This window comes from Aythya fuligula, chromosome 13, assembly GCF_009819795.1.
Source record: "Aythya fuligula isolate bAytFul2 chromosome 13, bAytFul2.pri, whole genome shotgun sequence".
Classification (NCBI taxonomy): domain Eukaryota; kingdom Metazoa; phylum Chordata; class Aves; order Anseriformes; family Anatidae; genus Aythya; species Aythya fuligula.
The window spans coordinates 11,716,691-11,739,211 of NC_045571.1; the positions used below are offsets into that span (position 1 = coordinate 11,716,691).

The window sequence follows — 22,521 nt, forward strand, 5'->3', positions numbered from 1 at the left end:
GGCGAGGTTCTCCCTTCCCTGCCTCTCCCCAGCTCGCAGCGCAGGGAGCACGGCCCTTCCTCCGGCAAGGCCACGGCCGCTCGCACAGGAAGCAGAGCGGTGAATTTGGCACGCAGGGAGGGGGGCAGGGAGGTTTTCTGTTGCTGCTCAGCTGTTACTGATCTGGAAAAGCGTGAGCGTCCATCCAAGGCACAGCCGGGGGCTTTTCCTGTCAGTGGCTAACGCCAGCGTGCTGCCACAAGCCAGAATCCCTGCGCCTGTGACCGCCGGTGCAGGGCCAGCCCCTCTCCCAGGTTTTCCACAGCAACACAGGACAGCGAGTACATTTGTTTCATGTGGCTGGTAGAGTATTTCCTAACTAAACACCGCAGGTCTAGATTCTATTTACAATAGAGCCAGCTTAAAAAATAAGTTAAAAAACTGGATTTTATACCCGTTCAGTTCATTATTAACAAGAGAAAAAAAAAATGGGATAATGAAAAAAAAAAGCCAACACAGCAACACAATATGGTTTTGGTTTAACATCAGCTTAAAAAAATAGAACCAAAAGGAAACCTCTCATGCAAACACGTACGGTGGTGTGTAAAACAATGTGCAATTTAATACGTAGCATCAGCCATTCTCTTGCTCTGCAGCCTCCTGCTCAGTCAATGCCTCCCGGCCTCACCCAGCTCAGCGGCCGCTGCTCCTTGCTGGGTCGCTCCGGACCTCTGGTCCCTTCTGCAGACGCAGCGTCCCGGTCTCTGCTCTGCTCACAGGCCTGGGGTGGCTGGCAGGAGGCCGGCGCGGACGGGAGACGCTCCCAAAGCACGTGGTACCGGCTTCATCTCTTCCTGCCCAAGTGGACTCCCTGTGCCCAGCGGCTGGGACAAAGAAACTGAAAGATCCTTGCAATGATACAGTACCTTTTAAGAGGTCCCTCAGGTTTCCTAGTCCACACACACACACATATATATAATATATATATAATATCTTTCTCTATATTATATATAAATTACATATACAGATAAATAAAATGCCTTCTGCTGCCTTTCTGTCGCACTGTTCAGAGCTGCTAGACAGTCACACTTGGAAAAATGCCCCTGGAGCTCTGATACCAGCTCATGTTCTCAGAGTCCGTTGTTTCACTTGTTTCTTACATTAGTCCTTAGCCGCCTCCTCCCATCTTGATTCTTGGTTTAGTTAATAATAATAATAATAATAATAATAATAAAAAACAACTCTTGAATGGGTTCTCATCTGTCTCTAATGGAGCAGTGGGAAGGTCCATGCAGGAATGGTAGGAACAGTCACGTGATGAATGAGATCAGTTCATCCCAACAAAAGAAACAGGACTAGAAAACTCAATTTTGCGACGATCTAAAAAAGGGGGCAGGAATAGTTTTCATATCCTCCCCCTTGGGGCAGAGGGCTCGGGTGGGGTGGGATTTCAGAGGTCTTCTGCTTACAGGGAAGCAGGTGGGGGTCATCTTCAGAGTTTCTCTGGGGACGGGACCCAGATGTAGTGCCCGGACTGGTCCTCAATGATCTGTTTGATTTTGCTGTAAATCTCTTCAAGAGAGTCTCCTTGTACGATGGCTGAAAGAGGAAAGAACAAGGAAGACCTTGAGCGTGGGGCAGCGCTTCGGCTTCCCAGCTGGGAGCTACGGGAAGGGCCTTCACTCTGCAGCCAAGGGGCCGGGACAGCGCAGCCAACGACCAGCACAGCCCGTGTCAAAGGAGCTGTAACAGGCACGCGGTGACACAGAGGGTTAAACCAGCGTGTCCAAGGGGATTAGCGAGAGATCGGGCTGATCCCACGCTGGCACAGCTACTCGCGCGTGTGAAGTGCCAGCCAGGCTCTCCACAAGGGCTGCTAATCAGCTTTGCGAACCGTGTCACCCAGCCGTGCTGAGGCTCTGGGCAGCTGGCCGAGGCTCCACGGCACAGGGCAGGGTGTGAACATGCAGTGGCACAGCAGCTCGGCCAGAGTAATTGCCTCCATGCTCACCCCTGCTCTGCTGTGATGCGCAGGAGGAGCCTTGCTCGGATTATCCAGCGCATACCCTCAGGTGCTGGATTTGTCCATCCAGCCTGGTCTCCTGCTGAGGACTCCTCGTGTTTGTTACTTGCTCTACTTCGGGATGGGAATTGCAGCACTGTCGTGCTGGAAAAGGCCAGCTTACGTGTGTTGCTCCCAGCAGTAACGCTTTCCCAAAGACCAGCTGCAGTCCTGCTGCTTAGCACGGATGCAACGCTAAGAACTTCACCGTGTTCCCTACATCAGGAGAGGAAGATGTACACGGTGGGCCAGCGCTTTCTGGTAACTCTGCCTACCTCTGCAGCCAAGCCAGGGCTGTCCTCCAGTGTCTCTGTTCCCCAGTTATAAGTTCCTGGCACAGAACTTCCTACTGCACCCAACTTACTGCCCATTACTGACTGCTTTCAACTGGGCTGGGGCTCAGCCAAGAGCATTCCTTCCTCAGGTCAACTGCAAGCTTACTGCCGTCGTGCAGCCTCACGTGGACATGCTGAGGGTTTGGCAAAACTACGGCATGTGTTTCCTTTGTGTTCTTCCTGGAAAAGCAGCCTGCAGCTCTGGAAGTGCTCCCCAAGAAAGGAGTTCTGGGGAAGGCGTTTATACTGTTTGTGCTGATACATTTGCAGAGATCCATTTTTGGAAAACATTCTGCCTGTGATTTTTCATGGTAACTGTTAGGTGGGCAATGCAGTATTTGACAGGATTATCATTCCTCAGCTTTAGAGCAAACAGTTACCACAATGGAGAACAGAAGGAAGACCAGTTCCTCTGCCTCTCTGCCTGTCCGTGATTTTCCAGAATTAACCACATGCTGCAAACATTAGTTCCTTAATGCACTAGGATGCCTTTGCCATGAGCAGCTCATCCCTGCAAGCACGAACTACCAGGCAGCCCCTGACTTTCAGAAAAGATTACTTAGGAAGTCAGCCAAACTTCCAGTCCTTTTTGGAAGAGGTTTTGTAATAACCCTGGACAGTCTCCACCATTTAGGTCACTAATTCTTACATTTCCTCTTTAAAAAGACTCTTCTCTTTTTGGAAATGCTCCCCTCTCTTCTGTCTAGGGAGTTTTATTTCCTGCAGCCTTATAGCACCTTGAATCTATGCTGTGCTTCCCTGAGCTGTTTTTTTTTTTTTTTTTTTTTTTAATTACTGTTACTAAAGTTGGTGATAGGCTTTCACAAACTTCGAAAATCTTGCCTGACAGCTCCTCTCCTCTAGAGCTGGTTTACTCTTATCCGCTGATCTCTGAGCAGTCCCTTTGCACAGCCATGCTGGCAGAGTGCCATCTCTTTTTGCTTTGATGAAGCTGGACATTTTCTCATGACCCTGCAGTAAGACAGTGCTGGCAGAGGTCACGGCTGCCAGCTAGAAAATATTAAATCAGACACAAACCTACTCGGGACACTCACCTGTAAAATACTCTCCAAATTCTTGCTCGAGTTTCATGGCTTTGTCAAAGACCTTGTTGGCCTGTTCGTACGTCTGTCTCCGGTTCATCTCCCTGTCACGCACAAAAAATAGAAACTCAGCTCTCTTTCTTAGCAACGAACAAAAGCAAAAATATCCCACAGACCCAGGGTGCCTGGGAAGCCTCCGCACATCAGAAATGGAAGCTGCATGAGACCCAGTTTACAAAGGCAAGAACCTTCCCCACACACTCTTTATTGCCTTGGCAGTTCAGCCCAACTTCCAGCAGCGAAGTCCTTCCCACTGCACCATAACACAGAAATGCATGGAAGTCCAGGCAATCCTCTGAATTTGCAAGACCACTGAAAAAAATCTCCTTGCTTTTCCAAAGCCCATCACCACCCTCCTTGCCTAGGTTCCCTCACGTTCATGTAATACCAGAATTAACAATTCTACCACTGCTGCCTTGAGAAGGGGTTTTCCCAGTCCCCTTAGTACCAGCGGAATTCTCTTCTGACCTTAAAGTCCATCTCTAGCTACAGAATTTCCCCACAGATAACATTCTCTGTTGATACTTGGAAGATTTGCAAGCTCAGATCTCACACCCTTCCTAGCTTTCACTTCCCAGGGCCATGAGCAGGAGCAGCAGAAAGTTCCCCTGAGGGGCACAGGAAATGTCTCCTCCAGCTGTGATCCATCACCCTGGGCTATCAGCAGCTCTCCTGGCTGGTCTCAGGGCCCAGGTGAGCAGGTTACATTAGGCATATTTGGGAGCATTTGTACACTGCCCACAGAAAATCCTCTGGTGCAAACAAAGGGCTTTAAGCCACAGCAACCCATGGAGCCTGGATGCACCATGGCATTAGATGTGGAAAAACACTGCAGAGACAGTAACGGGCCCAGCAATTCTTAAGGAAAGAGGAGCTGAAGGAAATTCCAGCACCAGCAACCACCTCTGCTGCTTTCTAAAAAGTAGAGGCAGCAGAAATATGAACCCGTGACTTGCCAGGGCTGCTCACCCTGGAGAGGCAACAGCAGATGTCGTTACACTTACATGAGAGCTTCGATGGATTTTGGTTTGATGAAAATGGCAATGGGATAAAGTTGTGCTTGTTGCAACCTCTTGATAGCATTGCCAGATACATCCAGGATGCAGTGCTTCCCCTGGAAAGGAGACGATCAGGATCAGACCTACCCACACAGTCTGCTCTGCGCAGAAAACAGCTTGCTCATACAGACGCGCTTGCAAAAGAGAGGAGCCACAGAGATGAAACACCAGTCCCGAGACACGGGCCAACTCCCAGTGCCCTCACATTCCCATCTGCTTAGGGCAGGACAGCAGCAACGTGAGGGGACTGATTTTTTCTCTGAATGCTTGAAAAGCTGTTCACGAGTCATCAGCACACCCCAGCAGTCCTGCACAGGAAACATTTCGGCTCCTCTGGGAGCAGCCAGGCAGCTTTGTCCTGTGAAATCCTTAACACGAGCTGGGCTTTTGAGCATTTTTTGGCCATGACTTGGGCCAGATCCCACCTGGCGCAGTGACAGCCCCAGCCTCAGGAAGGCTCAGCCCTTCACACTCACCCTCTCTGCGACCGCCCGCACCGACTGAATGCTGGTCCCGTAGAGATTGTCATTGAACTGCCCGGCCTCTATGAACTTATTGTCCTGAATATCCTTCTCCATCTGTTCTCGGGATACGACGAAATGGTAGTCTTGCCCATCCACCTCGTTCTCGCGCCGAGGCCTGGTGGTGTCTGGAGGAGAGCAGGCCTCAGGAGTGACCCCAGAGCAACCCACACCAAACCTGTGTCCCCACAGCCCTTCTCCTCCTCCTCACGCCCGGACCCGCAGGTCGCTGAGCCACCGCCCTCCCCTCCCTGCGGCAAGGCCCAAGCACCTGCTGGGACTTACGTGGCACACAGGAACCAAACTTGTGTGGGAATTCGGAGATGAGGTCATCGTTAACTCGGTCCTTCGTCGGCCCCAGGATGATCACTGGCCTCGCATAGTGAACTGCGAACACAAACCACACTGTGAGACCAGGTCTGCGCTCCAGGAAGCCCCATGCAAGTTTATCTCCTCCTGGACGTGTCCAAAATCTTTCTGGTCTGACCCAAATGATCTGTGTGGGCAGGCAAAATGCTGCTGTGAATGCATCTCCTCATCTCCATCCCCCTGCCAGCACGAGGCTGACCCAGGGGAAGGAGCTGCCCCGGGGCAGCAGGCGCCTGCCCGCACACCGGGGAAGGTGCCGAGGGTCTCACAGGTCGCAGATCAGCCAAGCTGCTCCGCTGCCCGGGGCATGAAGCAGACAGCCAGGACATCTGGATGTGAGCTAGAGGGCTGTAAGAGTCTGATCCTGCTCCTGGCAAGGACAGGCTGCTGAGGCAGGGACTAGAACAGATCACCAAATATCCTGCGTTGGAAGGGGCCCACAAGGATCATCGAGTCCAACTCCTGGCTCCACACACAACCACCCAAAAACCAAACCCTACATCTGAGAGCGTTGCCCAAACGCTTCTTGAACTCCAGCAGGTCCGGGGCTGTGACCACGTCCCTGGGCAGCCTGTCCCAGTGCCCGACCACCCTCTGGGTGCAGACCCTTTCCCTAACCCCCAGCCTGACCCTGCCCTGTCCCAGCTCCATGCCGTGCCCTCGGGTCCTGTCGCTGTCCCCAGAGAGCAGAGCTCAGCGCCTGCCCCTCCGCTCCCCTCGTTCAGCCTGTGAAAGGCTCTGTGGGTATCGAGCATTTAACAGGGTTCAACACGGAGAGCTGCCCTGCAGCAGGGGCAGCTGAGGCTGAGAGAGAGGGAGGGGAACGGAGCAGAAGAGATGATCCCACCCTCAGCTGGGGACCAAAACCCAGCTCAGTTTTAGCTCTGGCTCTCCCTTGGCTGTTGTTTGACAGACCAGGTTGCAACTCTTCTTTGGTGACTACAAAAGGGTTTGTGAACGAGGGCAGGGAAACACCCAGAAGGCGGTGTGCACGCAGGTCCCCTGCTGCATGCAAATGCCCCGCACTGAAGCAAGCAGCCAAGAAACACCACTGATTTTCACTCTATCTCACCACAGGGGCAGGCAAGATCGCCCTCGCTACCCACACAGTGCGGCTGTGAGCAGGGGCACGGGCTCTGATGCCCATGCCCAAGCAAGACAGCTCAGCACCAGGACTTACTTTCTTGCCGTGTCACCGGTTCGTATGACAGGATAGTGTCCTCTTGTCCTTCTGAAACAGAGCCAAGGAGAGGCACGTGAGCACCAGCAGCTTTCCAACCCCAGCCACCTCAGACCCTGGGGACGGGCTCTCACGCCCACCCAGCAATCAGCCCGTTATTCACAGTAATTATTCACACATCAGTTCTGGGGTTGGCCTCCTCCTTCCCTCCCCTCCACTGCACGCTCGGACTTGGGCAGGCACAGCCGGTGGGTGTGCTGCAGGTACTCAGAGGACCTGCTAGGGCTAACGGGAGCACTGGCTGCAGCTGGACCCAAAATGCTCTCACACAGGCTCAGGCTCTGGGAGCCACTCGTGCTTCAGACCCAGCACCTGGCCATTGCCGAGGACAGGTCCTCTGTGGGCTGGGAAACCCACCACCAATTCTGCACGGCCAGGGGAGCCTGGGGAACCAGCCAGGCTTGCTCCTGACCCCTGGGAAGGGAGCTGGCCACAGCATCTTGGTGTCACCAGCAGGAAGGACCAGCCTCCGAACAGAAACGCCACCGGGACAGGACGAGACGAGAGCGCACACACACACACACACACACGGAGGTGAGACAGCAGGAGAGGCGCACACTTACTGGAACTGCTCTCGCTGTCACTGGTGTTTGATGTCACGCCCTCTGCAAAGCAACCAGAGAGACCCCCTTGAGACCGAGCGCTCGCCACGGGCACAAGAGCTGTCACCCGGCGCTAGTGACGGAGGGCAGGGAGCCAGGCGGCACGCAGGCGGCACCGGCGGCATGGAGAAAACGGGTCCTGGGAGCGGGGTGCCAAGGCAGGATGGCATCTCTCGCCCTTTGCTGCTCTCAGGGGGAAACGGGGGACGTGCAGGGGGAGCTTCTTCTGCTTGGCTACTCTGGAGGGATGGCAGAAGGAGCCGGGAGCGGGGCCGAGGGGCAGGGCTGGCCCAGGCGCGGGAGGGAGCGGGTGCAGCATGCACACGGAGGGCTGGGGACAGGGGAGCCTGCCTGCGGGGACAGGGCTGGGACTCACAGAGACAAGACAGTGACAGGATGGGACAGAGTTCGGGGCTTTGCTTGCTTCGGTTGATCCCAGTGCTGTGACCTCCCCGCAGAGGCTGGCGGCCGCTCTGCTGCTGCCTGTCCCCAGCCCCACAGGGGCTTTGGGAACGCAGGGAGCGGGAGCTGCAGCACAGCAGGGAGAGCCGAGGAGCTGTTGTTGTGGAGCTCTGAGCGCACAGGCAACCATAGGCCTCCAGAGGAAGGCAGCAAGATGCTTTCACCTGCCCCTGAGGGAAGCTGGCTTGGGCACAGCCACCTCCCCACCAGCAACCAGCGGCTCCAGGGCTCCGAGAATGGAGCGGAGCCAGCAACCAGCCCGGCTGGGTGAAGGGGAGGAGGCGCAGCTCCCCCCGGGTGCTGCGGGCAGTCCCCTCACACGTGCTTAGGGCATGGCAGAAATCCCCAAGCAAACTCCCCGTCCCCTCTCCCGTGCAGCAGGCAGCACCTCCGAAAGCCCAGGACCCTCCGCTGGGAGAGGCAGCAAGCCCGCGGGGTTCCTCGTGCCCTGCACCCAGAGAAGCACGAACCTCCCCCAGGCACCACCAGGCATGCCAGCAACGGAAAGTGAAGGATGCGCATTGAAATTCGACTTACTCAGGTTCTTTGCTCCATAATAATCGTCACTTAACCCAGGGAAGTCCTGATTTCACAGACAGCGAGAAGAGGGAGAGGGGCAGAGGAGAGCGCGGGAGAGGGGCGGTCAGAGAGAGGGGAGAAGAAGACAGAGCCAGATGAGCATTAGTGACAGGAGTGCGGAACGGCCCAGAGCTGCAACTGCAAGTGAGGTTAAGAAACGTTTCTCGGAGGTGACACGGGCAGCACAGTGCCGACGTCTCACCCCGTGCTGCCGACCCCCCCAGCACCCAGCCGGGTGCGCCCACGCTGCCCCCCAGCCCCAGAGGCCACCGAGGGCCCCTTGCTCTGCTGCTCCAGGGCTTGGGAGGGAAGCGTGGCCGGGGCAGAGCTGCTGGCAAGCAGCTCCGAGGTGTTTCTCTGATGCCCCACTTGTTTTTTTCCATGAGGTACAGAAGATCTGTCTCCCCTAAGCCTCTCTAGAGGGGAAAAGCGCACTGCTGTACCTCTGATGGCACGGCAGGGGGGCAGATTTTTCCCCACGTTAGCTGCCCGTGCCCCAGCACTTGCACAGGCTGCGAAAACCAGGGGGAAAGGACCCCCTGCTGCAAGCAGCACACCGGGACAGGCAGCGCAGCAGCATGTGGCAAGGGAGCTGGCTGCAGGCTTCTCTGACGTGGGCTAGCGAAGAGCAGAGCCTGCCCCGTGCCCGTGCCATATGTCCCTGCGCCGCAGGGCTGGCTGAGAACAGCACCTCAACAACCTTCAGCTACAGGCACCGCGCTGACCTGAGCCTGGAGGGCTGCGACATGGAAACCAGGCCCTGTCAGCACCCCTGCCCCGCACCAGCTCCTCCCGGAGCCCTGCTGCTCAGCCACCTCCAGCACAGGGTGCCTGCACCCCACCAGAAAGCAAGGGGAGCCAGGAGGGAACAAGCTCCCTGTGGCTGAGCCTGTCCTCTGCAGATAGGTCTGTTCGATCAGAGATTTTCCAGCACGCCACAGGCAGGGGTCTGCTGTGAGCCCAGCCGCATGCTCTGCTGGTTCCTGGACACCACCAGCATCAGGCTGGAAGCTGAGGTCTCTGCCACCCGCTGGCAGCCTGGCTGAGGGACACGGGCAGTGTCCTGGAGCAGCCTGGCTCCAGCCACCCCCCTCTGCGTGCAGCCCAGGAGAGCAGCTGGAGGGGATGCACTCACTGCGCTGCCACCTGGGCATGGGCACGGCTCTGCCTCGCCCACCTCCTCCGCTCAAAGCTGCAAGGACTGCAGCTCTCCCCACGGGTGCTTGCTGAAGGATTGGATGCAGTTTAGCATCTGGAAAGAGGAGGAGCTGGGTGAGGTGAGCAGCTGTGCCCGGCAAGGGCAGGCTGTTCTGTCCTTGCGCTGGAGAGTGGGGAACGAGCCCTTCCCAGCCCTGTGCTCGGTGCAGGGGGAGCTCTGTGCTCGGCAGCTGCCTCTCAGCTGCTCCGCACCAGCCAGCTTTCCCCATGCTCCGGGCCCCAGCCTTCCTGATGTCAGGATTTTGGGGCAACAAGCCGAACGTTCTGCCAAATTAAAGAGCAGCTCTCAAGCCTGGAGGTGTCCCCAGCTTACACCCCGCTTCTCCCACCCTCCTCGACACCCGGGATGTGTCTGTGCACAGCCCGGCCTGCAGGGAGCAAGCAGCAGCAGCAGCAGGAGCCGCAGCACAGCCTGCCCTCGCTGGGAGCCCTGGGGCCCAGGTGAGAACTGGGTATTCCCCAAAATTTGGAGCCAGCTACCGAAGACGTGCCTCAGCCGCTGCGTGTGGGCAGCGCCTCTGCCAGCGAGGGCACGCGTCCCTCACGCCCACGGGGTTTCACCCCCTGGAGGGGCTTTGAGGCTGTCAGGAATACGTAGCCCACAGGCACGTCTACGGGAGGCAGGAAGCACAGGCAGGGCATCCCCAGCCCCTCAGCCCCTAACAGGACAGGAGACAAGCTTCTGCACAGCTCAGCCGGCCCCTTGCTCTGGGAGGGGAGCAGCCCTTGGCAGGCAGAGGGAGGGAGCAGAGCCCAGAGCACACGGGAGAGAGCAGGAGGAGGCAGAGCGGAGATCGAGGCAAGTGTAAAGTCGTGAAAGGATGAAGACATCAAACATGAGAGAGAGAAAGAGAGAGCCAGCCCGTGCACAGAGACACGGCCAGAGGCAGCTGGACTTGCAGCAGCTGGGAGAGCCTGCCTGTGCACAGGTCTCGTGGCTGGGACTTCAGTGGGTGCAAAGGGACGAGAAATTCAGCGGTGAGGTCCCTCATCTGGGTGGCATTTGCCCCAAGCACTACAGAAGCCACCGCTTTTATTTCCAGCTGGGGCTGTTCCCTAGCTGACGGCATGGCTGAAGGGCACAGAACCTGATCCAAGCCCCACACGGCCACCGAGGGGGAGGCCGGACAAGGTGTCAACACCTCTCCCACCAGCATCCAGCAAGGGGGAAGCTGCTCCTTGGGTCAAATCTGTGCCTGACTGCACTGGGAGGAAACCTGCCGGTACTGCAGGACACGTACCTGGCCTCTGCCTGCCTCGCAGGAACAGCACTGTTTGGCCAATGCAGGCAGGTGCCAGGCTCAGCGGCTACAGAAAAGTGCCAAATCTCTCCTCCCCGAGGCAGGAGAGGGGCCGGGGGGGATTGCACGCTTGCCCTCTCTGGCCAGCTGCTACTTACGTTCCTGTCCGCTGCTCTCCTGGGCCAGGTTCTCTTTGCTCTTGTAAAATGGAAACTTTCGAGAGAGGCGGAAACTCTTTTTACGTTTCGTTTTGATCGACTGTGAAGAACATGGAGATGGAAGGGAGGACAGAAAAAACAATGGTGTTTAATGCATGCAAGGAAAATTAAAATGAAGAGACAATGAGGAGCCGTGTCAGGGCGGTTACCCTTAAATGAAATCATGGAGATTACATGAAAACTGTAATGCAGGAAAAAAATTAAGTGCAGAGAAAAATGTGGTTTTTTTTAGGGATGTCGGGAAGCTGATGAGCCAACGAGCAGTTCTGCAGGAGGAGCAAGGCCGTTCTCCCTGCCTCGGCCGTCCGCTCAAGCGCTCCGTGTGAGGGAAGCCACGCTCTCCTGCACCAGCTGCCTGCAGTCAGCTCCCAGCCACCAGTGCTCTGCCCGGGCCACAGTGGGATGTGCTCCGCTCCCTCACCACTGCCACCACTACGGGTGTCCTTCACCAGCGCTGTCACATCTGCCCGGGCTCCTCTGCTCACCCTCCTGCTGTCGAGGGGACCCGTGCTGGGCCGAGCCAGGTGGACGCGTGCCTGAGGAATCTGAGTCCAATCGCGCTGCTCTTCCCGTGGGGTTGCTCCGGCTGCTGCCGGTGGGAACACGGCACCGGCTGCTGGCACTCATCCTGCCCCCGCTAGCTACCGGCTCGGCGCGCCCTCCTGAGCCCCAGCCCCAGCACTTACCCGGTTGGACTCTATCATGCCGGTCCTGGCGTGGAACTTCACCGTTTTCAACCGTGCTCTCTCCTTCTTCTCCACCCTGATGGGGAGTTAAACGAGGGAGATGCTGCTGGTCCTGCATGCCGGCTGTCCCCGCCGGGCCCAGCACGCTTCTCCCCTCGGCTGTCAGGGTGTCCTAAGCACCCACGGGTGGTGGGCCCTCTCACAAGGGGAGCTCTTCTCCATGGAGGGATGGAGGTGGCACCTGCCCAGGGTCTGATCAGGACTAGGGCAGGCTGAAAACCTCACCCAAGGGGTGAGGGAACAAGCCAGACATCCTGTGAGGAGGATGGAGGACAGAGGAGATGGGGCACGTGTATTGAAGAACTCCCCCTTGACTCCAGGAGGCCTTCCAAAGGCTGGCTCAGCACTCGAGCAGCAGGGTGGCTGTGTCTGGCTACCAGAGGCAGTGCAGAGGCAGCAGGGCCGGGCTCTGCTCAGATTCCACAGCGCCTTTAACGCCACACAGAGGCACTGCCCCGAGGCCTGGGGGGCCTAGGCCCTGTGTGTGACAGCTCCTGCTGCTGGGCACTCACCTCTTCTTGCTGGGGATGACCCCGATCTGCTCGCTCTCGCCATGGGGTGTCACGAGCCTGGCTTGCCACCACTCATCATCAGAGGCATTGATGACGTGCAGGATGTCCCCGTAGGAGAAGCTGAGGCCCTGGCTGGGCAAGCAACTGTCCCGGGTCCGGTCATAGTCAAACAGAGCTCTGCGAAGGAACAGAGAGGAGTGAAACCTTCCTCTACCAAGCCTAGCAGCATCAAGGACCACAGACAAGCACCAGCACTGCAGGTCTCCTCGGGCACTGCCACCCTCACACCTTTGAGGATTTAAAACCAAACTTTTGGGAAAGCTTCTCCCGCAGCTGACTATGCCGTGCAGCCACCAGCGCACCCTTTCTAGCCCAGGGTGAGGTGCTTGACACGAACAGTGTGCAACACCGGAACAAGAGTCCTGGACCAACAAACTAGCTCTTGACTTCAGTTACAAGAGGCACACAAACCACAGAAATGTTGAAGAAGGCTGTGGTTAGCAAGCAGGTAGACAACCATCCAAAGCTCAGCGACCTCAAGAATACAACAGCACATATGCGGTACCCCAGGGCGAACTTTCAAAAAGCCCTCCCTGCTCCCCTCCGCCCACTGCCCTGCATCCTGTGAGCTCACCGTGCCCCCACCAGCCTTATGACACCCTCCCAGCCCGGCTGGGCACGGAGAAGGCACCTCCTGCCCCGCTGCCCATCAGGAAGACAGCACGGGAGGAAAACCCCAGCTGCCCACTCGGCTCCGGGGGTGAGCTGGGTCTCAGGAGCAAAGCCGCAGGCCGGCAGACTGCGCATGGAAAAGGGAGCAGAGCGTCTGCCCTGCTCCTCTGCCACGACCAAGAAGGCTGGGGAGGCGGATAGGATGCTATAGGATATGGCCATGCCCTGCTGCTGGTGAGCAGTCACACAGAAGACGACTGCAGGGCACGCGGAGCATTCGCTTTTATTTACGTACACGGCACTTTATTCCAGAGGCTGAGAATTATGAACGCCTCTCAGTGTTTATCTGCTCCTCCAGCTGTTCCTTTTCAGACTTTTAAATACTTCCTTTAAGGACAAATTTTTAATTTACAAGAGAGAAGCTTCAATATTCTTCAACTATCCAGCTACAGAAGAGATGATTCATTTTTTATACCAAGGAAGAGGAGCTCTAATGCTCTTCCTGTGCGAGTTATCACACCCGTGCTGCAGCTCTTTGCCACAAGCTGCTTTCAGTGGCTTCCTAACTCTTTCTACTCATGTCAGATCTCTACCCAGATCTATTTTCCTCAGACTTGTCCATCCTGCAAGAAATGGAAACACAGGAGCAGTCACGCAGGGCCCTGCTGCTGGCAGGGCAGCTGGGAGCCCTGTTTTTGCCCCCGTTTTTCCCCTGTGGCAGGGGCTGGGGCACGGCCAGCACGGGTGCTTACTGCACCAGCAGCCGGCCTCATCCAGGCAGAAGAGAAAGGGGAAAGCCACAAGAACAAAGCCCCTCTGCCCTGCTCATCACCCCCTTCCTCTACAAGGAACCCAGAGGGGGGTCTGAAGCGACACAGCACAAGTGACATTGATCTTCGAGCTGAATCCTTTTACCCGTGGCTCCATAAATAGTAAAAGCAACAGGCATGCTGCGCATCAGCCTCCTGCAGGGTTAGCTGCCTGGATAATGCTCTCAAAAATCGCTTCCCCGCTACATTTAACAAGACACCTCTCCTTGCCCGGCACGGCTGACAGGAGTCAGGGCAGGTCTCCCTCCCGGCGGTGGTTGGCAGCTCTGGGTGAGCCGGGGCTCCTCTCTCCGGGGAAGCAGAGGAAGCATCAATTCTTGCACCATCAGGAAAGCTGCTCCTGCTCCTGGCTTCTCTCACCTGTCCTGACCAGCTAAATCACCACGTGGAGTGGCTGCAGGGACAGCTCCAGCCTGGTTTGCCTTTCGCTAAGGCACCGAGCTCGACCCGCAGGACCTTATTTTTGGTGATGGTGTCAACTGGCAAGCTAGGAAGTGCCAGATCGTCCTCCAGCCCAGAGGGAACCTTACCAAAGGAACTGCCCCTTCTGAGCATCCCCCGAATTGGTGTCCCGAACACTCCTCCCACCTCCCAGACACCACAAGTGGGCAACAGCCCCCGCCCGCATGAGAGCTTGTGAGTTCAAATACCAGATGTCATTCGCAAGGCTGCAAAAAAAGGATTTTGGCTGGATCAGCCTCAGAGACAGCTCCAGCAATAGCTCCAGCCAGGACAGGAACAACCCAGGGACTGCTCGGTCATCTCTTATGAAGCAACCTGAAGGCTGGATGAGGTCCTGTGCGTGTGGGTTCGCTCAGCCAGCAGGTCACCCTCCTTTTTCCAGCTTGCCCAAGGCTGTGGCTCACCTGCTGTAGCCGAGAGGCTCTCGTGCTCGGTCCCGCAGGAGAACAGGAACGAGAGCAGCCCCCAGGCGCAGCACGTGGCACCAGAGCCGGCAGCGAAAACACTGCAGGGCCCTTCAGCTGGAGGCAAGCAGCCCTCACAGGCACCTGCTCCCTGCCAAGAGATAAGGCTGCCTGCGTGCCTGGCACGCCCCTGCCAGACCAGCGCCATTAGGAGCAAGGAGAGAGCGCAATTAGGAGGAAAGAGAGCACAGGGAACAGGCCAGGCAGGTTCCTGAGCCTGCACACAGGCTGCGGGGAGCTCAGCACCAGCCCTGAGCTCACTTTGCAGCACGGGGCACTGACAGCTCACCCCATGCACCTCCTCCGCCACCAGCTCCCTGAACGCACAGTATTGTGCCGCAACCCGTGGAGGGGAGAAAGGGAGAGTTCAGGCAAGCAGGGCTGGGGGAAGAGGAGACGGCACCGGCCGGGTGCTGCAGCCCTGCCCCGTGCTCAGGGCAGCCCTGCCCCGCTCCTCCCAGTGCCTGCACGGGGAATTCAGCACCGGCAGCCCCTGTGCCAAGGTCAGGCTGCAGCCAAACGCAGCAGGAAGAGCCCCGGGCAGGTACGAAGCACAGGTCACCCAGGTGCCGTGGGCAGCAGGAGGGCCCCCTGAGCTGATGGGTCACAGAAACAGGTCACGCTGCCAGCTCCTGCTCCACGCATGGGCACAGCAGAGGCACGAGGCACCTCTTCCAGAGGGCCCCTGGGGTGTTTCCCCAAGGCGTCTCCGCTCCGTGGGGCCCACCCTCAGCGCGCACGGCAGCGCACACAGTGAGGACCTGGGGGGCCACAGCACACTACGGCTCCAGGCTCCGAGGACTTTGCCCTGCAGGGACATGATCCTGGCCCCAAAACACCACCCGAGCACCACGGGGTGAGGAGCAGCCCCGGCAGCCACAGGAAGGAGCTGCACGAGGAGGTGGCGTGCCCGGCTCCGGGCCCCGCTGACGGGGCGCACCGCAGCCTCGCGGGGCTGACTCAAGCAGTTTGGTAGCAGGTCCCGTAATTGATGTCCTGTCCACAACACAGCAGCTCAGCCGGTTTCAGGGAACCTGCGCTCGAAACCACCCCGCCCAGAAGGGCTGGGGCAGCCCTGGCAGCTCTCACACGCTCACGGGGAGCGTGCGGCAGCCGTCGGAGCAGGGCAGAGCCCCGGGCTGGCCTCTGGTGAGCTGGGGGAGCCAGCGAGGTGCTGCCCAGCTCCTGTCTGGCACAGGGCTGTAGATGCCACCAGAGTCACGCAGAGGGACACAGCCATGCCCCTTCCTTGTGTAAGGACCCCAGCAAGCAGCTCTCAAAAGATGTGGGATGCTAAAAAGCAGAGTGAAGGGAGACTGACAGCGGAGCAGCATTTTTCTGCAGGCCTGCCCTGGCGCGTGCAGCAGCTCTCCGGGCAGGGAACAAGAGATTTGCACGCTCATTTCATGCTGGACCCAGCCTAAACCCCTGCTCCATTTATGAGGATGTCACTGCGACAGCGGATCTCGAATCAAGCAAGGCTCTGCAGAGCCTCGTGCAATTGTGAGCTGCGGGAGCCTGCTGCTGCAGTTCTCCCCTGTGCCAGGCTGGGCTCACGCTGGGCACGCCGTCCCCTACCACCCCAAGCCCCTCTGCACAGTGCAGCCACGCCACAGGAGATGCAGGCTGAGGCTGAAGCAGCCCCAGCTCTCACCCTCCTCACCACAGGGAAAAAGCAGCGTCCCTTGCTGTTGCCAACCCCCATCCGCAACAGGCTGTGCAAGGTGAGGATTTATGGGATTATTTTAATGAGCAAGTTAAAATCACTTGTTAGCTGTCACCACGCTGACTCTCATTGCGAGAGAAGGCGCTGCAGCAGGCTGGGAGGTGGCAGGGGCAGAAGGCAGGAGCCAGCAGCGAGCACGGGGCCGCGATGGCCAGGACGTGCAGCAGGTACAGAGCCAGTGCCACGCAGCCGCTTAACCCCTGCCTGCTCCGCACCTGGCTCCAACCCAAAAGCACATCTCGGGATCAAAGCAATAATCCTCCTAAGAGCTCAGCTCCCCTCCAGCCAGATTCTGCCGCAGGACCAGCAGGGGAGGAGACAGAGAAGCCAGTTAGTGGGGAGCAGTTAGAGGAGAGCGCGCTGCTGGGGCACAAGCGGGGCTGCTCCGGCTGCTGGAAACCCCAAGAAACCCCAAGCTGGGGGAGCCCCCCACCGGGCTGGGCCGCCCCACAGCTCGTGGGTGGGTGGCAATACCCGGAGGGGCCAGGCACCGCTGCCATCAGGGCCTTAGCCAATTGCTCACACCACTGCCTGCGTCCTCCCTTGGGCCCGCTCTGTCCCTCTAGCCCCTGAGCGCTCACCCTGGGAACAGCACGGCCCAGCTCGCAGTGCAAAAGGCATTAAAATGCAGAGCACTCAGCCCTGAAGAACTCCTGTAAAAGCCCCTGCTCCACGCTGCAGGCTTCGTGCCTTGTTTGTAACACTCCCTTCCCTCGCCCCGCAGTGGCAGGGGAGCGTGCCCTGCACAAAGGGGCTGCACAGGCACAAGGATGTGATCCCAGCTGGCATGGGAGCAGCAGCCCAGGGATGCATTGCTCATCTGTAAGGCCGCACTGCCATTTTCCTTCCTCATTCCCAATTGCCAGGCACACCCAGGGGAACCGCAGACACCTCCTGGAAGGTGCACTCGTGTCAGCAGCGCTGGGTTTGCTGCGCTTCCCCCAGCAGGCACAGCATTACCCTTGTGTGTGCGTGTGTGTGTGCGCTCAGCAACGGGCCTCCCTGCCAGCAGAGCTGTGGCGAAGCAAGAGTGGGTCCCACGCTGAGACCCAGCGAGCAGTTCCTCCCTCGGGTGGAAGGTCCACCTCCTCGACCCAAAGCTTGGCACGAGATCAGAAGTGGAAAGCAGCCACAGAGCTGGGAGCTGGCACCGGCTGTTCTGCCCTGCGTGAGATCTCACATGCGTGCAGGGACGAGGGAGGGCCCCTGTAACAGCTCTGCTCAGCTCCAGCAGCACCGGGGTGCAAAGCCAGCCTGGGCTGAACCATCCCACCCCACACGTACACCCAGGGGACGTGGTGGGACAGCACGGCACCCCACGTGCTGCGCATCCAGCACTGGCAGCAACGACAGGCAGGGAGATGGGGGAGCCTTACCGGACATAGAGGGATCTCTTCTCGCTTGTCCGGAGCGAGCCAGAGCCAGAGCTCATGCTGCTGTTCATCATCTGCTCTCTCAAGTCGTGGATCTTGGACTCGAAGCGGCTGTACTCTGCGGGGAGACAGAGGGTCAGCGCAGGCAGGGGCTGCCTTTAAAACTCCACCACCACCCCATCGAGCAGGGCGCAAGCAGCACGCCAGGTTAACCCAGAAAGCACTGAGAGGCAACCGCAGCCTGGCCACGGGGCGTGTGGCAGCTCCCTGCACGAGCTGCTGCCCTGCAGAGCGAGCCAGAACACAGGGACAGAACGAGACCTCGCAGGGGACTGTCACCTGCTGGCCAAGGCGACGTGGCACGGCTGGAGGGCACCTGCCCCACGCCACGGGTCCCAGCCCAGCAGTGCCTGGCAGCAGAGCCCCACGCACGCAGCAGGCACAGGGGGACGGCTGCCACCCGGCCACCGCTGCCAGCACAGGGTGAGGGCTCCACACGCGGCACCACAGCCCCCAACTCGGTGGCAGCCCCCAGCCCGTCCCTGTCTCGGGGTGGGGGACAAAGCACACCCCGCAGCCCTAGGAAGCGAGAGGGGGGGATTCACCTGTCGGCACCTCCATCCCAGGCAGCACGAGACCCTCCGGGAGCCCGCGGCACCTCCGGCAGCGGCAGGACGGGAGCTGCCACCACCTGCAGCTCCTCCCTCCCTCCCCGACCTTCAGCTGGGTGTAAAGGTCGGCCCCAAAGCGGAGGGCGGAGGCTCCGGCCCCGCGCACCCAGGGCAGAGCAGGGAGGGTTTGCTCCCGTGCAGCCAAAGGACAGGCGGAGAGCAACAGAGGTGGCCCTGCTCCCTCCTTCCTGATAGCGCCCAGCAAAGGGCGTTTGTCGGTGCGACACATCAAACAGCCTGCCGGGGAGCACCGGGCACGGACACGTGGGTTAAAAAAGCCCCCAGGGTGGCACGAGCCATGTGTGTGCACTGCGGGTGCTGCCCCCAGCGCCGTGCTCCCTCCGCAGAAGGATCTTGCAGGGTGCTGCCCAGCCCGCAGAGCTGCATCCCACACAAGCAGGGGGATCACTGCTGAGAAATGCACCGCGGGCTGTTTGAAAGTCGGCCCCTCGCTGTGCACCGAGGGAGCCTGCTCCGTTGTTGTCGGTGGGGTTGGGGTTACGCAACTGTGGCTTGGCATTTCCTGGCCATCTAGCCCTAAAGTGTGCAGCCAGACCCTGCTCGAGACCTCCTTTCTGCACAGAATTGTCGAATTCTACTCGATGACTACAGGAAAAAAAAAAAAAAAAAAAAAAAAAAGATACGCACCAAAAACCCCAACCCGCACATAAAAATTCCACAGCCACGTACAGGAGCCGTGCTGCAGCCCCAGCCTCTGAAGCCTGCTCTGCTGGTTTTCTGAAAACCCCAAACCCCAGCATACGCAGCGCATGTGAACCTGCCGTTTGGGACAGCTTGACAAGCCATCTGCAAGCAGCCTGCCGCTGCACTACCCTTGGCGGGCGTGCAGCAAGAAGGGGAAAGCAAGCTGGGTTTCCTCCTCTTTGTGGTGCCTCTGCGTGGCTCGGGGGGGGCTACGTGAAGGCTGCAGCCCCCATCCCCTCCTGGCCCATCTGGCTGATGGATTTGCTGAGCCCCGTGGGAAGCTCAGAAGCGTTGCTCCTACCTGTGCCACCATATCACCCCATAACACCTGCACTGCACAGAGAAAGAGGCAGGGAGCCCACGGCAGGGGCAGAAAGGCAGAGATGTGCTCGGAGGCATGTTAAAATTTCATGGATAACACTCCCTGACTGCAAGTTCCTACTCGGGGTGCATGAGCCCAGCAGCTTCTCGCTCTGTAAGGGCCGTGGCTGTGCTCAGGGCGCTGCTGAGCCACTGGGATTTGTCCTATGGGATGTTAGAGATGGGGCTGCCGCCTCCCCAGCTGCGTGTTAAAGGTTTTCCCTCTGAGAAGCAAGGGCTGGGGTTGGTGCTGCAGGTCCCAGCCAGCACAGGCTGGCTGCAGCTTACCGGGACAAAGGGAATCCCCGTGCAGCAGGCGCTGCCCCCAGACATCAGGAGGCAGGGGCAGCCTTACAGCCAGCACAGGCAAACGCACAACGAGGGCAATGCTTATTCCAGTAGAAAATAAAATTATCACACCAAAGCAGCACTTCACACACCCCTAACTGCGCCCAGACCCGAGCTGTACTGATGCAGCACCCAACAGACAGAAGCGAGCTGAAGCCTGAGCTAAGCCCTGCTGGCAACCTCTCGCCCTGTGCCAGGGAGGATCGCAGCACCCCCAGCACGGATCAGGGGCACGACCTGCGCCGAGGAACCGATGTCCTGGAGCTCCGCAGGAGCGTGGAGCGGAGCTGGGCTTCCTGGCACGCCGCCGGGCCCCACGCCTCATTTGTTACGGGGCTCCAGACCAGCGAGGAAACTGCGACAGCAAGCACGGAGCTGCTTACTGTGCGTGCTGCGCTTGGCAGCGGCTGCTTTGCACAGGTTTAACCCCAGAGGAGCTCGGGCTCCGTGCCAGCTCCCAGCACGGGCAAGCCACCGCTCTGCCTGCACTGCGGCCACGTCCCCCCCTCAGCCAGCACCTCCCCACGCGCTGCCCTGCTCGGTGCTGAGCCACCTTGTCCTTTCCCTAAGTGCCACCCCCAGCTGCTGGCTCGACAGCGGTGCCAGAGGGGAGCGGGGGCAGCTGTGGGCACCCCGTGCCCGGGGCAGAGCCACTCCGGGCACCCTCACCTTGCTGCACGGGCACTCCCAGGCGGTGCGGGAGGCTGAGCGCTGCACGGAGCGAGCCCAGATGTCTCCTTGCAGGGCTCGGCTCTGCCAGCAGCGGGGTGGCAGGGTGCCACCGCTGCGGGACGCAAGGGAAGCAGGGCGAGGCGAGAGGTGCCAGCCAAGCAGCAGCTCGGCAGCGCTGGGCGGAGGAGGACCAGCCAGCTGCAAAAGCAAAGCCGGAGCCTCCCTGCGAGCACAGGGGAGGCAGGGTTACCCCAGGAGCGAGCATAGGATGTGCTCGGCTGCAACCGGGCCCCCCTTATCTGCGTGCTGGAACAGCCTCCTCGACAATTATTGGCAGGTAACCTCCAGCGAGCAGCGCTTCTGTCTCTGCTCACTGGCTCATATCCACCTTGCCTCTGCATCCTGGAAGGAGAGCTGCCGCGCGGCAGAAACTCGCCCGGGAAAGCTGCCCGCTGCACAGCAGGGAGGTGAGCGCCAGGAGCTCTTACTAATCCCCACCTCCCCGGCACTCCCACAGCAGCCAGGCGCTGGACATGTTCGGGACACACTTATCAAGATCGAAAATATGCAACAGGTGAACTCGCGCCTCTCGTTCCAAGTGCCACCGCCTTGCTGCTGCTGCAAGAGGTCCCGCTGTGGGAGCCTGACGCCAGGAGGAGCAGCGCTTTGTTATTTCCACCTAGCAAGGTGGTGAAGCAACGCCCTGCCTGTGCCCTTGTGGCCCTTCCTCCAGAGCTGGTCCCATGCAGGTGCTCCTGGAGAGGGGCTGAGCCCGCAGGGCACAGAGCAGCCCCCCCCCCCCGTGGCCCCAATCCCCTCCCAGAGGAACCTTTGGCCTCTGCATTCTTCCGCGAGAAAGCCCGAAGGGATTTCAGCTGCCCAGGTTTCAAAGCGTTGGGATTAGACATCCACAGGGCCATTGTCTGCCGCTCTCCCTGCCTCTCCACCCTCGCAGTGGAAAAGGCATCCTGTTTTCAATAGCGCTGGCTTCAGCTCCGCACGGGCTAATGCTCACTGTGATCCCCCAGCTCATTTCCCTGCAGAGCTGCTGTTTCTATGGCAAACAAGCCCAGCAAATGGAGCCGGCACACGGCAGCGGAGCCAGAGCGCGATGGAGCCGCTCCCTCCCTCCCTGCTCTCTGCTGCAGCCCCGGCAATCGTGCTTTTTCCTTGTGTCCAGAGCACAAAGGGAGAAAGCGCAGTGAGAGCGCGGGGAGCCGCATCAGAGAGTGATCCCTGAGCGTGCACAAAGCCCGGTGCACGTGCACGGCTTTAGGCACACAAACGCCTGCCTGGCTCAGGCTGGATCCGGCCATCAGCAGATCCCGGGGACCTTTCAGCCGCAGGCTCCAGCCCGGCGCCTGTCACACGTGAGATCTGCAATCTGCTCCATCGCTCCTCTTCAGCGAAGCGTTTTACTGCCCTGAGTCCACGCACCTTTGAGCTGGGGGGGGCCAAAGTACAAACACCGCCCAGGCACGGAGAGCACGGGCCCAGGGCACGCCGTGCAGCACGCTCAGATGAGTGGCACTGAGCACAGAGGTGCCGAAAGCTTGGCAACTTCTGGAAGTCGCTGCGAGGTCTCGGCAGTTCCCTGTTAGCAGCCAGCTCGGAGGAACGCCACCGCTCGGGTTTTTGCGTTTTAAAGCGAAGGAAAATCAAAGCCGCGCTCCGCGGGGCTTCAGGAGGTGTAATTGCCAAACCTGAGCGCTTGTGATAACAGTGGACAAAGTTCACAGGGAGAAACGCTCCGAGGAAGGAGCTCTTCCAAACAGCTCCGAGGCAGCAGCACACGGAGCGGCCTCCTTGCAAGACAGCTTGGGGCTGCGCCAGGCACGGGTGCTCAGAAGAGAGGCAGGACCGTGACTCCTGCCGTCCTTCCCCGGCTCTGTCTTTGCTCTCCTCCACTCCCAACCACTCCCGGGACCCCGCCGGGAGGGCACCTAATCCACGAGGCTTATGCAAGCGGCCTCGCTGCTGCCTCGAAGCCGCA

General features: G+C 59.1%; 1 protein-coding gene across 6 annotated transcripts in view; it reads right to left on the reverse strand.

Moving 5' to 3' along the window:
• Positions 1-982: 982 nt before the first annotated feature.
• DLG3 (discs large MAGUK scaffold protein 3) overlaps positions 983-22,521 on the reverse strand; it is a 71,869-nt gene continuing 50,330 nt past the window's right edge. For 3 of the 6 annotated variants that reach the window (XM_032196124.1, XM_032196128.1, XM_032196126.1), the window contains 11 exons: positions 17,776-17,890; positions 12,246-12,422; positions 11,674-11,749; positions 8,269-8,314; positions 7,231-7,272; positions 6,608-6,658; positions 5,344-5,445; positions 5,014-5,186; positions 4,484-4,593; positions 3,432-3,523; positions 983-1,578 (listed from right to left, as the gene is read on the reverse strand). In XM_032196124.1, coding sequence (XP_032052015.1) covers positions 1,472-1,578; positions 3,432-3,523; positions 4,484-4,593; positions 5,014-5,186; positions 5,344-5,445; positions 6,608-6,658; positions 7,231-7,272; positions 8,269-8,314; positions 11,674-11,749; positions 12,246-12,422; positions 17,776-17,890 — 1,091 coding nt within the window. In that variant the 3' untranslated portion in view covers positions 983-1,471. Of the gene's footprint in view, positions 1,579-3,431; positions 3,524-4,483; positions 4,594-5,013; positions 5,187-5,343; positions 5,446-6,607; positions 6,659-7,230; positions 7,273-8,268; positions 8,315-10,927; positions 11,028-11,673; positions 11,750-12,245; positions 12,423-17,775; positions 17,891-22,521 lie in introns of all 6 variants that reach the window. The other 3 variants (XM_032196123.1, XM_032196127.1, XM_032196129.1) reach the window with 1 other exon arrangement.